General features: G+C 59.4%; 1 protein-coding gene across 3 annotated transcripts in view; it reads right to left on the bottom strand.

Moving 5' to 3' along the window:
• Positions 1 to 2297: 2297 nt before the first annotated feature.
• The window catches only part of Cyp46a1 (cytochrome P450 family 46 subfamily A member 1), a 39114-nt gene continuing 26962 nt past the window's right edge, over positions 2298 to 14449 (bottom strand). Inside the window, exons 7-15 of one of the 3 annotated variants that reach the window (XM_077109115.1) lie at positions 14243 to 14353; positions 12155 to 12305; positions 11948 to 12010; positions 10010 to 10082; positions 8079 to 8163; positions 7329 to 7439; positions 4357 to 4445; positions 3679 to 3745; positions 2298 to 3475 (exon numbers count right to left, since the gene is read on the bottom strand). In XM_077109115.1, coding sequence (XP_076965230.1) covers positions 3305 to 3475; positions 3679 to 3745; positions 4357 to 4445; positions 7329 to 7439; positions 8079 to 8163; positions 10010 to 10082; positions 11948 to 12010; positions 12155 to 12305; positions 14243 to 14353 — 921 coding nt within the window. In that variant the 3' untranslated portion in view covers positions 2298 to 3304. Of the gene's footprint in view, positions 3476 to 3678; positions 3746 to 4356; positions 4446 to 5173; positions 5229 to 7328; positions 7440 to 8078; positions 8164 to 10009; positions 10083 to 11947; positions 12011 to 12154; positions 12306 to 14242; positions 14354 to 14449 lie in introns of those variants that run through there. The other 2 variants (XM_077109116.1, XM_077109117.1) reach the window with 2 other exon arrangements.

Genomic DNA, 14449 nt, shown 5'->3' on the forward strand with positions numbered 1-14449 from the left:
GTGCTGAGGAGGCACAGTCAGGGGTGCAGATCCAAAGCCCGCACCTCCCCACATCCTGCGCTCAGGTTTACACGCGAGGGAACTTGCAGAAAAGGCCCACTGCCCAAGTCACACGGAAGGGAGGAGAAAGCCGGGTGGACATGGGACTCTCCAGAGCCGCCTGGGGTGAGGGGGCCACTCCCAACCTCCCCTTTGAGCGTGTCTACCCAAAGCTCTCTGCTCCGGTGGCCCCAGTCCGCTCCCACGGGGCGGCTAGTCCCTCTGCCCGCTTGCCAGCGTCCCACTGCCAGACCTGGACGGTGCCCACACGCAGCGATGGGAGACCACCAGCTCGGTGGCCGTGCCTCTGCGCGCCCAGGTATTGCTCGCCTGGCAATCTCGCCGCGCCTCGGTGGCCGCCCCCCTGTGACACGGAGACGCAGGCTCACCCCAACCCAGTGGTCAGGGGATGCCCGAGACGGACGGCCGGCGCGGGGTTCAGGCTGATGCCTCTTCGCCCCGCCCCTACTGCAGGAGGCTACGCAGGCGTCCGCGGGGCTGGTCCCCCAGGGCCCGCCAGTCCCAGCCCGGACCCGCGGGGCGCAGAAGGCACCGCCCACTCTGCCTCCGAGCGCTGCGCCGGGGCGCCCCCGTGCGGCCCCACGGGGAACGACAGAGAGCACTCCCTTCCCTGCCGCTACCAGGCAGCGAAGACCTCTGGTCTCGAGCTGAGCTGAGCTGGCTCACTGAGTGACAAGCGCAGTCCACGTGTGAAGTCTTTTAAGTCCCCCGCTAACCCTCAGAAATGAGTCCTATTTCTTGTCCTCCCTTACAGATGGCAAACTGGGGTCCAAACGGCATGGCAGTGACAGACAGGCAAGGCCAGATTCCAGGCTGTCTGGCTTCCAAGCTTGGGGATCAATCCCATCCACCCTACCTGGGCCCTAGCCACAAGCTCCACCTGGGCGAGTGGCACCAGCCAGCGCACATGGGGAGGAGCCCTGGCAAGCCTAAAAAGAAAAGTTTCTGGCCCCCCCCCCAGATGCCAAGGCTCCCAGCCTGTGCAACCCTTCCATGAAACCGGGACTGAGAGCCCCCGGCCCTCACAAATGGCCCATTCTGTGGCATAAGAATGGCACTGGATGGCCAGGACATGCTGGCCCCAACACAGGCAGAGGAGAGCCAGGGTGGGGTGACAGGCTATCCCTGTCATCTGCCCCTCCAGCCCTGGGGTTCCAGTGTGAGGGTAAGCCCAGGCCAGCAGTGCTGCTGCCTGCTGGGTCTATGGACCACCTCGGGGTGCAAAGGGCGTCCTGCCTGGCCGTGGCCTTACTTCTCTGCCTGTGAAATGGCACATACTTATACCCCCGGCCTCTGAGCATGTGAGAAACAGTGTGAGGACTTGGATCAGCACTGGCTGGACACCTGCTAAACCAGGAGATGGCAAAGTTGGTGACCTGATGTTCCCAGCAGGAGCTGGCTCCTCCAGAGGATGCCAGTTGTGCCCTGCAATGCCGCGCCTTGGTGACTGCGACCCTTTCAGGTAGATGGCAAGAGAGGTACTATTCTGTGGGGCCAGGCTCAGCCATGGCAGGAAGCAGAGGGCGTAGACTTGGTCAAGGGGCTGGCATGGCACTGCCAAGGACAGTGAGGGGAGGTCACAGCAGGGGAGGTGGGGAAGCAGTGCAGGGCTGAGGGGCCCATGTAGAGTGGCCATGGGAAGGGGCTGCTTCTGGGCAGAGCGATGACGAGCAAGAGTGGCTTTGGCCAAGCACATAGGCCAAACCTAGGCAGGCCATTCCCAGAGTGGGCAGGGGGTGCAAGGGCCCCAGGGAGGGAACAGAGGGGTTGGGGAGGGCATAGTTCAGATGGCCAGGTGCTCAGGTGGTCTGGCATGGCACTGAGGAGCAGGAGGGCCACACCTGGCCAGGAGTGAGCCACTGCCCAGAGGCTGCAGCAGAACTACTTGTGTGGGTGCCCATGATGCTCCTGGGCTGAGGAGAGAAACAAACATGGAACCCAGCCCCATCCTAAGCCCACCTGAACATGTTGCTTCTGCTCCCGAGCCTGTTACCTTATCTGCTCAGTGGGAAGATCCCTCAGAGCTGTCATTCAAGACTGACAAGGACCAAAGGAGACAGCATGGCACCAGCCCATGCCTGCCCTGGGGCGCAGAAGGGCCTTCCTGGGGACACACACCAGGCAGGGGCTAAGGGAGTTTTTTGTCTTTGTTCATAGATAAGCTCCAAAAGCTGAAGGAGGAACTTGGGGCAGGTCCTTTTCCCTGGACAGACCCAGAGGACATGTCCTGCCCAGGATTTACTGCCCCTTGGCCACCCTAGGCTGGGGAGGAAGGGATGGCTTCTTCCACCCCGACACCCTGGAGGTAACAGTCCCCCAACCTGGGGCTGCTGCAGTCACCTCCCCCGGCCAGGCCAGCAGACGCAGCAGTGCCCTCAGGTGCACACAGGTATATTTGTCCGGCTTCACCAAGACCCTTCCAGAAAGGCCTGGCCCTGATCCCTTTGAATCCAGTTCTCAAGCCTGTGATCCCAACCTCACGCAGCAACCGGGCCTCGGTCTTCTACACAACGCAGTGAACTGGCTTCCACTAACGCAGGGCCCTTGGGTCACCTGGGCGGGCTTCTCTAGGGGCATCTGTCCAGCAGCTTCCAGAACGGTGCCAGTCCTGAGCGAGAGCAGCGCAACATCCCCCCTCATGCAGGTGAGCCCACTGAGGCGGGTCCCTGGCCGAGGGGGCAGCTCATTCATGCAGTCAACACATGTTTATTGGCATCGACTCTGTGCAGGCCCTGGATGGCCACAGGAGCTCAGAGTGAAGCACAACAGAACCTGCCCCCCAGGCGCTCGAAGCCTGGCAGGGCAGTGGGTCACATCAGCGGGCACTCACGATACAGTGTGGTCAGTGTGGTGTTAGAGGTAGCACAGGTGACTGAGGGAGCACAGAAGAGGGGCCCCTGGCCCGGCCGGGGGTGGCAGAGAGGGCTTCTCAGGGTAGGTGACACTTGAAGAGGATCTTAAGGAGTGAGCAAGAGTTAGGGTGTGTCATCTGAGGGAGTGGCCAGTGCAGAGGTTGGGAGGCAGGGGCAACACTGGCAGCAGCTGGGGGGACGCAGGGCCCAAGTCCGGCCAAGAGCTGTGGACAGCAGTGGGGTGAGGGGTGAGAAGCAGGCATGGCAGAGGGTCCCCTGGGAACCAGCATGGAGGGTGCCAGGGGACAGGGCAGGGGCACAGGTGGGCGGCCGTGGGCAGCAGAGGAGGCAAGTGGCCTGGCCCGAGAAGTCCCATCCTGCCCAGAGGCCCGTCAGCAGGGCGGGGGTGGGGGTGAGGGCTGCCAGCCCCGAGGCCGAAGTGTGCAGAGCACAGGGTCCAGTGGCTTGAGCGTGGCCTGCTCCTGCAGCCCGAAGCGCTGTCCGGGCACCAGCCGGAACTCGAGCCTCTGCAGCAGCTTGGCCATGACCACCTTGACCTCCATCTGGGTTGGGGGTGGGTACAGGGAGAGCCAAGCCGAGGGAATGAGGGAGGGAGGGAGGGAGGAAGAGGAAAGACAGTGAGACAGACAGTAGCCAGCCAGGGGGACTGCCCCCAGCTAACCTCTTGCCCTCCAGGGCCCAGAGAGGGGTGGAAGAGGCCCAGCTGCAGTCACTGCTGGGCGGGAGCCCAGCCCTGCCCTCCTACCTGAGCAAACTGCTGCCCGATGCAGGAGCGGTGGCCCAGAGAGAAGGGGAAGTAGGTGAAGCGCGGCCTGCAGGGAGGAGAGGCCTGCGGTGGGCGGGGCGCACAGCCGTGGTGGCTGTCCGTTGCCAGGGGTACAAGACCTCAGCTGCGACTCTTGCAGGACTCTGGACCTGCTTTTCCCCACAGCCCCGCTCCTGACCCTCCCAGAAGGGGGTGCCATGGTGCTGATTCATACAGGGAGAAACTGAGGCTCAGGGAGGCAGAGCAGCTGGCCCAAGGTCATTCTTCTGGTTCTGGGTCTGACCTCAGGGCCTGTCCGTGGAGCTCAGCTCTTCACAGCTGCTCTGACACATCAATGCACTGTCCCCTTGTCTCCAGAACTCATGGCTCCCACCTCCCGGGAGGAGCTGTGAGGCGGGAAAGGGAGGTGCTGGCCAGGTCATGTGGCATCCCAGTCCAGGGTGCTGGTTCCGAGCGGTGTGAGAGTCAGGCTGCCTGGGGCCAAGCACCAGCTCCGCCCGGGGCCTGCCTGGGCTCTCTGAGCTGTGACTTCCTCCCTGCTGCCTCACAGGGATTTGGGAGCCGTGAGGGCTCTGTGGGTACAGGTGGCTCATGGCCCGGACCAGAGGCTGCTGTGACGGCCCCTCTCCCACTCAGGGCACTGGATGGGGGACTTACTTGGGGGCTCCAGGGCTGAAGCGATCGGGGTTGAAAGTCAGTGGATCCTCAAAGTAGGTGTCCATCCGCCCCATGACGTAGGTGCTGAACTGCCGGAGAGGAGCTGGTCTGCTTCACGGCTCGCACCCTCCCCCACCGCAGCGCCCACGGGGTGACTGTGGGAAGAGCAGCACCTCCCTCCCCACCCATTAGGCAGGAATGGGGTTCCACGGGACCCCAGAGAGCCTCTGAGGGGAAGAAGGGGGACAGTCTGTACTGCCAGCTGGACCAGGTGCAGCCCCGTGGGAGCTGCAGGTACCCCGTTTTCCTGATGAGGAAACTGAGGCTCAGAGAGCGGCTCAATGCCTCTCTGGAGTCTCCCAGAAAATAAACAGCCCCTGAGATTCGCAGTCCGGCCTGCGAGGCTGTCCCTCTGGCTCCTGGGAGCTGCCGCTCCTCGGGTTCTTTCTTGCTTCCCCTCTAGGGTGGGGCGGGGGCTGCAGCCACCTCCAGCCTTGAACCTGCACTGGTGACATCTCCTGCTGGGAGCTGATGCTGACGCTTCCCCTGTGCCTTGGCCTTTTGGGGCAGTGCCTCTGGCCCTGGAAAAGCAACGTGCTCCCAAAATTTGGGCCTCGGGAACTGGCCTCTGCCTCTCTCCCCCTTGTCAGTGTCTCCGTAAGCTGGCCCACCCCTGCTTCTCTGTGCCAAGAGCCGAGGGCTGTGCGATGGAGGGAGGCTGGTGCTGAACTCCAGAAAGTGGGGGCAGCTTTGGGGAGTTGGGGCTGGGGTCAAGGGCACCCCCACTCCAGGGGTTTGTGCCCCACCTGGGATGTACCTTATCCTACTGGATCTTCTCAATTGCCTGGGATGCAGGCACCACTGTCCCCAACCTGCAAGGATGGACCAGGCCGAGGTGACGGAGATGGCCAGGGAGCCAGGTGCTCAGTGGGAGCTGGGTCTGCCTGTGCAAGCTCACGGGCCTTGGGCTGCCAGGGGGAGCAGCAGCTGCAGGCGTGCTCTGCCTGAGGGACGGGCCAGCTATTGAGAAGGCCCTCAGCTGGAGTGGTTTGGTCCAGAGGCATGGAAGAAATGACCAGCCAAGCAGAATGAAGAATGGGGAACGAGGCTTTGACATACACTAGAGGAGGCTGGGCAGCCCAGGGGACCAGAGCGCATCATCCTCTACACAAACAAAAATGGGTCTTATTATGGGTGAATTGTGCCCCCTCCAAATCCACAGGCTGAAGTCCCAACTTCAGAATGTGACTGTATTTGGAGAAGGAGCTTTAAAAAGGTCATTAAGCTAAACCTAGGGAATTAGGGTAGGCCTCGTCCAATGCAACTGGTGTTCTAACGAGAAAAGGAGACCAGGACACAGACACACAGAGGGAGGACCATGTGAGGACAGCCAGGAGACGACGTCAATGAGCCACGGGGCAGGCCTTGGGAGAAGCCGCCCTGCGCACACCTGATGTTGGGCTTCAGCCTTCAGGACTGCGAGGGAGTAGCCTGCTGTGAGGCCGCTCGCTCTGTGGACTCAGTGGCCCCCTGTCCACCTCACCATGGCAGCCGCGACACAGAGTGCAGATCCCTACCTCACAGCCACACACACAAGCACTCCACACGGCCAAGAGCTTAACCCTCAAAATAAACATGAAGAATAGTGAAGTGAACAGGAGGAAGGGAGCAGCCTTTGGAAGCCAGGATAGGGAAGCTTTCCTTCAACAGCACAAAGAGAAAAAACGAACCACTGAAAATCTAAGAACTTCAGATCATCAAAAACACATTTGTGAAGACAAACCGCGAGCCTGGGGGGTGACAATTGCCATGCATGTAACAGACAACAGATGACTATGGGCTTTCTTAAAGTCAACCAACCCAAAAGGGGAAACCGAGTCAGCATCTCACAGAAGAGTCAAAGCAGTGTAGGGACGTTCCAGGAAACAGGGAAGTGCAAATCAAGACCACTGGGAAATACTTTTATGCTTATTTGATTGCAAAAAATAAAACATAGGACACCATGTAAGTGCCGGGGAGGCTGAGGGAGGACAAGCTGTGTCCTAGGCACATCCTGGTCAGCAGGACCAGGCGGGCAAGCACTTTAGGTCACCTGTTCTGCTGAACTCTCACGTGTCCCATGCCCCTGCCTCTCCTGGACATAGCCCAGAACACGTTTCCACGTGCTGAGGGACATGGGAGACAGAAACACAACCACGTGGTGTTCAAGGTAGTGACCAGCTGAGTGACCCCAGGAAGCCCCTCCGGCACCCCTGGCCCAGTACTGAGGAGCAGGGTGGCCTGTGCATTCAGCAGACCTCACACAGCAACAGAAGTGGACGATCCACAGGCTCAGGGAGAAGCCCACACCGAGCTCAGCTGTCCTCCAACACGCCACCACGTGGGGACACATGCACATACACACACGGTATGGCAAACACAAAACTCAGGACAAGTGACCATTCCTGGGGTGCAGAGAATGGTTCACACACAGATGGGTGGTGGGACTGGATTAGGAAGGTCCTTACATAAACGGATGCCTGAATGGCTACACCAAGGACAGACACACAGAGAAACATCCTGGCACATCCCAGGAGCACACAGAGGGTGGCAGGCAGACGCTGACTGGCGGGAGAGGGCTTATGAAACAGGGGGAGGGGACTAAGGCAAGTTTGGGTCAGATGGGAATCCAGGCACATCTCACATCTCCTGTCCACCAGCTGAGTGACCCCAGGAAAGTGACCTAATCTCTCTGAACCTCAGTGTCTTCAGCTGTAGGACCTCCCTTCCGGAATTATCCACCATGATTTTAAACTGGACTGTGTGAAAAAGACCTCACAGGATCACAATGAGACTCAAAGGAAAAAGCTAGGGCAGCCAGGAGAGCCAGTGCAAGGATGATTTGGGCCCATGGATGTCCCTGCTGCAGTACAGAGCTCCAAACTGGCCACCGCAGGAGCCAGCAGGCCAGCCCCCCCAGAGTCCCTACGCACCAAGAGTGGAGTGTTGCCAGGGACTCTGACCCCATCAATCAAGGTCTCCTCCTCCAGCAAGCGAAAGGTGCCCCACGCTGGTGGGTACAGCCTCAGTGACTCCTTGAGGACCTTCAGAAGCACAGGACACACCAACAGAGAGGTCAGAAAGTCCCAGGGAACATGCAGCACAAGCCCTGCCTCCAACTCAGTCCTGCCCACGGGGCTAAAGTGCACCCACAGCCCAGCCCTGAGTCCCGGAGCCCAGGACACTAGCCTCACAGTCAACCAGCTCCTCATGTGACTGATGAGACACGGAGGCCCAGAGAAGGGAGTTGTGCAAGGCCACAGCGGCAGAGCCGGGACCAGAAGCCAGGGCTCCTGCCTGCCGAGAACCAGGGCCTGAGGCTGCTGTGCAGCCAGCAGGCCTGGCTGGGCCTCCTGGGGTGCCCATCGGAGTGGCCTGGAATCTGCTGAGCCTGGCTCCAGAAGGGAAGCCCAGGCTTATGGGCCCAGGCGTGGAGAAATGGCGCCCCCCACCAAGGGCCAGTGTCCAGCCTGAGCTGCATGGTGGGACTGCCTGGGAGCCCCTCCCCTCTGCTGTCATTAGTGTGGGGGCAGCTGAGGCCCGAGAGAGGCATGAAATCTCCTAGAGGGTTCTCAGGGGCAGCCAGGTTTGGGAACTACTGTACTAAAGGGTCCCCGGAGGCGGCAGCCTGACTCAACAAATAGCCCACATTTGCCCAAAAGCTTCTTTGGCACACCCCACACCTGAGACAGGTACTGCAGTCTCCCCAGGTCCTCATAGTCCAGGTGCCTCTTGGAACCGACCACCTCGTCCACCTCAGCCTGCAGCCTGTAGGTAAGAAAGAGGCAAGTTTGTCCCCAGAGAGACTCCCTGCCCACAGTGCCCATGGCCAGCCGCCATCGAGCACTGGGAGCTGCGTCCCAGGGGCCTAGACACCAACGCCCGTGCTAGAGTCAGCCCCAGGTCGCACCCCACACGGGCCGTGCATGGCGTGTCCAGCAGGGCCTGGTGATGGCGGCCAACACAGTGGTGCGAGGGCCTGCGGGCAAGTCTGGGTGCGTGTGGTTGGGGTAACATGGGGCGCTGAGGTGGGAGCCCCTGCCCAGTAAGCCCAAGGCCCTGGGCTCCAGCCTGGCACTGGGACGGCTGCCTGCGAGGTTCCTGTTCCTGAGGCCGAGAGACATGGAGCGTTGTGCACTGTGGGTGGGGACAGACAACGGGGTGACTGCCAGGGAAGGCAGCACGGCCAGGCCTCAAAAGGTTACAAATGGAGTCGCCATGTAACCAGGCGATGGTGCTCCGGGGTGCGTCCCAAGGCAGCAACTACAGAGGCCACCGAGCCCCTGGACTATGAGGACCTGGCATTAATTTGCGGTGAACCTAAGATGGAAGCACGGGACAGATGAAGGAGAGGCCGGCGTCCATCTAGGCCCGTGGTTCACTTCCAAGGGAAGGAAATGGCCCTGCAGCTGCGCGGAGGAGGCCACTGCTGAGAAGCCGGCCACAGACAGACCAAGGCGGCGGCAGCCCCCAGAGGGCTGCATCAGGCCCAGGGAAGAATGAGGGTGGCGGAGGCTGTGGAGGTTCTGAGGGTGCTGCTCAAGGGGACAGTTTCAGGTTGGGAAGGTGCAAGGTCCTGGAGATGGACCAACATCACAAGTGAACTCTGCTCCATAACGTGCCCGTAAGATGGCAAGACCCTGCAGGCAGCAGCCAGGCCCCAGGGCTGAGCGAGGGCGGACAGCAGCCAGGCCCCAGGACCCAGCGAGGGTGGACAGCAGCCAGGCCCCGGGACCCAGGGAGGGCATGGAGCTTTGCGTGCGGAGTGGGAGGTGCAGAAGGGAACCCAGCCACCGCGGGAACTGCCTCGGAGGGGACACCCCGGCGCCTTACCACCATTATTATTTTAACTTTGATGTCTTTTCCGTGGTTTCTTCAGTGCTGGGATCAGACCCAGGGCCTGCGAGTGGCCGGCAAGGGCTCCGCCACTGAGCCACAGCCCACGCCCTGAACTTGTCCTGTGAAGTTCTCATTACTATTATACATTTTAAAGCCACATAGCCTCTGTCATAGTCTCGGTTTCTTCCTACCTGTCACGCTAGTGAGGGGCCACACTTGTCACTGGGGCTCTGCCAGCCCCCAGCCAGGTACAATCAGATGCTTTCATGCACCTGTCTGTCCACCTGATGGCAAGGAAACCAAGGGAAATTTGACCCAGCTCCAGTCCCCTCTCCCCAGGGACACCCTCCTGTCCTTGCCAACTGAAGCACTTCAGATAGAATGCTGCCGTGTCCTCAGTGCCAGTGGAGCCTGGTACGCGTAGGGACCGATAGAACCACAGTTCTTGCAGCTTCTGGTCTCCTGGTGGAAACAGACCTGAAGCCAATAGTCCCAGGAGGAAGCATATTTGTGAGCTGCTGGGGGGAGGCCAGGAGGGGAGCACAGGGCTGCTTTGGGATCTGAGAAGGGTTTGCTGGAGGGAGGTGGGGGTGGTTTCTGGTAGAAAAGCAGAAACAGACCTTCCAGAAGAGGAAACTGCAAGTGCAAAGGCTCTGGGGCAGAGAGAAGAAGGGTACACTGGAGGGTTTCTGCCACTGGAATTGGGGACAAGTGGCCTTCAGAACCAAGACATCAGGAAAAAAACCTTTTCCAGCCCCAAGTGCAGCTCTCCTACCTTGCCACGATCTCAGGCTGGCGAGACAGCTCCATCACCGTGAAGGCCAAGTGGTTGGCAGAAGTCTCGTGACCTGCAGGAAGGAAGAAGGGCAGCTGTGCCACATGGGACAGTGGGGTTGCTGGCCACCTGGCTTCCAAGACCCCAGGCTCCTAGAAGCCCATCTGTTCCCCAGGGATAAAATATGCTGGAGCCATTCCTGTGCCAGTCAGCATCGGCAAGTACCAGAGTCCAGCGATGGGTTCGAAAAGCTCCTCCCTCCAGCCATCTTGGAGCTTCAGGGCCTGGAGGGGTGGAGGGTGCTCACCCCCATATTGCAGAAAGGCAAGCTGGAGCTGAGAGGAATGTGCCCCTGAGGTCCACCAAGGGAGGAGCCTCTAGTCGCCAGGAGTGACAGGGACAACCCCAGCCAGAGGGTAGGCTTCCTGGGGGCGGATTTTGAGCTCTAGCAGCCCTGGCGCAATTGAGGGGGTCTGGACCCTCCCAGCTGCCACTGGAAGGAACGTGGGAGTTGCAGATGCTTAGAGGTGGGGGGCTTCCCAGGGGGCCACTACCATCCAGCCCAGCCACAACACAGCAAGCAAGCCCTGGGAAGTGGGGCTGCGGGTCCTGGGTAGGAAGGGGGCCAGCCCCACAGCCAGGTCTTGCCCTGGGCCTGCCTCTGCACTGACCACTGTCCCTCCAGGGGTGCTTCCCTCTTGGGCCTGTTTCCTCTCAGGCACATGGAAGGAGAAATACACCTGCCTGCCCTCTCTCAGTGCCCTGGAGCAGACGCAGAGCTCAGAGTGGGCTGAGGACAGGAGGGAGTTATCCGGGCCTCACTGGAAGGCTGTGCCCAAGCTTGGAGAGCACCTCCAGCCCCCATCTACAGACGTGGAGACTGAGGCCCAGGCCACTCCAGAAGCTCCATCAGGGCCTGGGTTCCTGGTGCGAAAAAATGAAGCCATTCGTGCCAGACGTGGTGGTGCACGTCTGTAATCCCAGAGGCTCGGGAGGCTGAGGCAGGAAGATCACGAGTTCAAAGCCAGCCTGAGCAAAGGCAAGGTGCTAAGCAACTCAGTGAGACCCTGTCTCTAAATAAATACATAACAGGGCTGGGATGAGGCTCAGTGGTCGAGTGCCCCTGAGTTCAATCCCCAGTACCAAAAAAAAAAAAAAAAAAAGAAAGAAAAGAAAGAAAGAAAGACAGAAGCCACTCACTCAGCAGGTGCTTCCCTCCCTGCAGCCTCTGGGGTGCTCCCTCCACCCCCAGGAGCCTCTCCACCCTGTCCCTGCGGCACAGCTCCTCATCTAACAGGAGGCCTCGGCCCGTCTCTGCACTGGACTGCCAGCTGGCCTCGGCTGGTCCCCAGTGCCCAGCGTTCATTCACTTGATCATTCATTTCATCCAGGCTGTGTGGGCACCACTACCCTGGACCTGGGGACGCAGAGGAATGTGCTGCCCCCTGGGGAGACAGACCTTGTTGAATTACTGCAGGTAAAAATGCAGCTTAACACTGGGACAGGCAGAGAGAGGCTCTGGGCGTCATGGGCAGCTCCGGGGGCAGGTGCAGCCTGGGCAATCACTGAGGGCTTCCCTGAGGAAGAGGCAGCTGAGGGCTCCTGGAGGGAGGAGGACTTCTCCAGTGGGCAGTGACACTCAAGGTACATTTGATGAGCAAATAAACAAAGTCGTCAGCATGTCCGTTTGTGCCATCTACATGAAGGACGCCCCACCAATTCTGAAGAAGGGGAAACCCTGAACCCTCACACCAAGCCCGCCCACAGCTGCCAGCTCCATGAGCAAGTCAGAATCGAGGTCACCAAGACAGCGCCCCCAGACCCGCGGCGGGACTGTGCTCGGAGATCCTGCGAAATCTCTCAGGCCAGGGTTAAGTGACCAGCAGTGCCCACCATTCCTGCAGAACTCTGAGCCTGGGCCACCCGGGAGGTACAAACCAGCAATGAAGAAGGTGACAAAGTTGTCCAGCAGAACCTCATCGTCCTGGGCTCCCTCTTCAGCTGCAGGACAAGGAAACCTGTCAGTCCCGGGTCACCCGGGCTGCCTGTCTCCTTTGAAGCCGCTGGGGAAGAAGGGTCAAGGGTGATGGGAGGGTGAGGAGCCAGCGCCCACCCGCCCGCCGGCTCTCCCCAGGAGCCTCGCACCTTTGAGGAGCTGGGTGAGGATGTCTGCGGGGACCTTCTCCCCCCGCGTCAGGGCCTCCCTGCGGCGCTGAACCCAGTCCTTGCCAACCTGGCGGAGCAGGCGGACGCTCTGCCGGATCTCCTGGAGCTTCTTCCTCCTCCCTGGCATGAACTGAACGAGAGCCCCACTCAGGACGTCCCCAACAATGCTTCCCTTCCCCGCCCTGCACCCTGAGAGGACTTCGGGAGCCCACAGCAGCACTGGCAAGCTGGGAGAAAGGAAGGTCAGTCAGGGAGGTGGCAACAGAAACAGGACCCTTCAGAGGGGGAGTCCCACCTGTCCAGGGGGCCAGGTGAGAAGGTAAGCAGCGCCCAGTCTTATGGGGTTAACAGCCATGTCTGAAAGTCAGGAGTTAAAAAGTGGACCAGCTCTCGGGGCCATAAATGAAGGTAACGCACCCCGAGTCTGGAGGTTGCGAGGTCAGCTCAGCCTTCAAGACCACAAGGCTAGTGAAGAGACCAAAAAGCCAAGGCCAAGGCAGATGGCATCAAAATCCAGCCCACTGAGGCCAGCGGTGAGCTGCCTGCTCTGAAGCCCCGTTAGGAACTTTCCCAGGCGATAACGAGCCAGTTCCAGGGGCCGAGGGGCGGGCGAGCTGCAGAGTAGTCACTGTGGTGGCCCAGAGCCTGTGCCTCCTTGGCACAGCACAGCGGGCACCCTCAGCGGACGTGTCAGACGGCCCTGAGACCTGGGGCGCAGGAAGGGGCATCAAGAGCAGGAGCCCAGCAGGCGCGATGGACCTCTACCCCCACCTGCCATGGCCTCCAGGCGAGCCCTGGCTGCCGAAGATGCCATGAAGCTGGGCCTTTGTCCTTTGTTCACCTCTGGGATCTCTGTGCCCTCCTGGCTCCTGCCTTGTGCATAAGAATAAAGAGTGTGGGGCTGGGGATGTCTCTCTCTCTCACACATACACACACACACAAAAAAAAAAAAAAGAATAAAGAGTGTGCAGCTGTACCACCATCTGGTTCCTCTGCAGCACAAGGCCACCACGCCAGGAACCAGAGCAAGATGCAGGTGAAACCCAAGCGGCAGTCCCCCGCCTGCACCAAGCCCTTAGAAATGATGGGAAGAGGCTTTGAACATCTGCATAGCACTGGGAGGAAGGGACCCCTGACCAGGTACAGTGGTGCTCACCCGTAATCCCAGCTGCTCTGGAGGTTGAGGCAGAAGGATGGAAAATGTGAGGCCAGCCTGGGTAATTTAGTGGGACCCTGTCTCAAAATGAAAATTTAAAAGGGTCTGGGAGCATAACTCAGTGGTAGAGCACTTGTTTTGCCTGCATGAGGCCCCGGGGCTGATCCCCAGCGCCACTAAATTAAATTAAAAATTAAAGAGAAGGGACCCCTGAAGAATGGAGCCAGTACAGACTGCATCACAAAGGAATAGAATCGATGGCTGTAAAGATGGGGTGGCATGAGGACTGCAAACTCAGAGACTGAAGTCCCAGGGAACAGAAGAGGAACCTGGAGATAACCTCAGGAACACCTCTCCCATTTCTTCCTTCTTCATATCTGGAATAAGGAAGGGATGACTGGAGCTTCTGCAGTCATCTTATAACAGTAAGGTGATGTGCAGAGGACAGTAGAACATAGAGTGGGAAGGTCCAGGAACATGGGACATAGCGGAGCCATCATAACCACCTAGAAAGTCTGCTGCAGGATCACTCCTGATTACTCCTGATTACATTAATGTAATTAAGCCTTGTGCTCCCACTTGAGGTTTTGCATGTAAATCCTGCTTCAGAAGTCACTTCAGCCACACTAGAACTCAAAACCCATTCTGGAAAAAGTACTGGAGGAGGACTGGGGATGTGGCTCAAGCGGTAGTGCGCTTGCCTTGGCATGCGTGCGACCAGGTTCGATACTCAGCACCACATACAAACAAAGATATTGTGTCTGCCGAAAGCTAAAAAATAAATATTAAAATTCTCTCTCTCTCTTTAAAAAAAAAAAAAAAAAAAAGTACTGGAGGAGGTGCTTCAGCAGAGGCAAACAGCACAGCTACGGCGGCAGCTGGTCACCAGGGAACGGGGGCCCAGACATTACCTTGGCCAGAGTGTTGCGGGACGCGCTGATGCCCTCCAACATCACCTTCACGGCCTGGGACAGGGGCTTCTGGGCACCTAACAGCATGCTGGTTTCCATCCCAAAAGCTGCCTGGGAGAGAGAAGGGCAAGGTCATGCCTGGGGAGCAGGAAGACAGCAGATTCAGGCAGAACTGGCACCATTGAGCTGGAGGGTCGGCCCTGGGCT

This window comes from Callospermophilus lateralis, chromosome 3, assembly GCF_048772815.1.
Source record: "Callospermophilus lateralis isolate mCalLat2 chromosome 3, mCalLat2.hap1, whole genome shotgun sequence".
NCBI lineage: Eukaryota > Metazoa > Chordata > Mammalia > Rodentia > Sciuridae > Callospermophilus > Callospermophilus lateralis.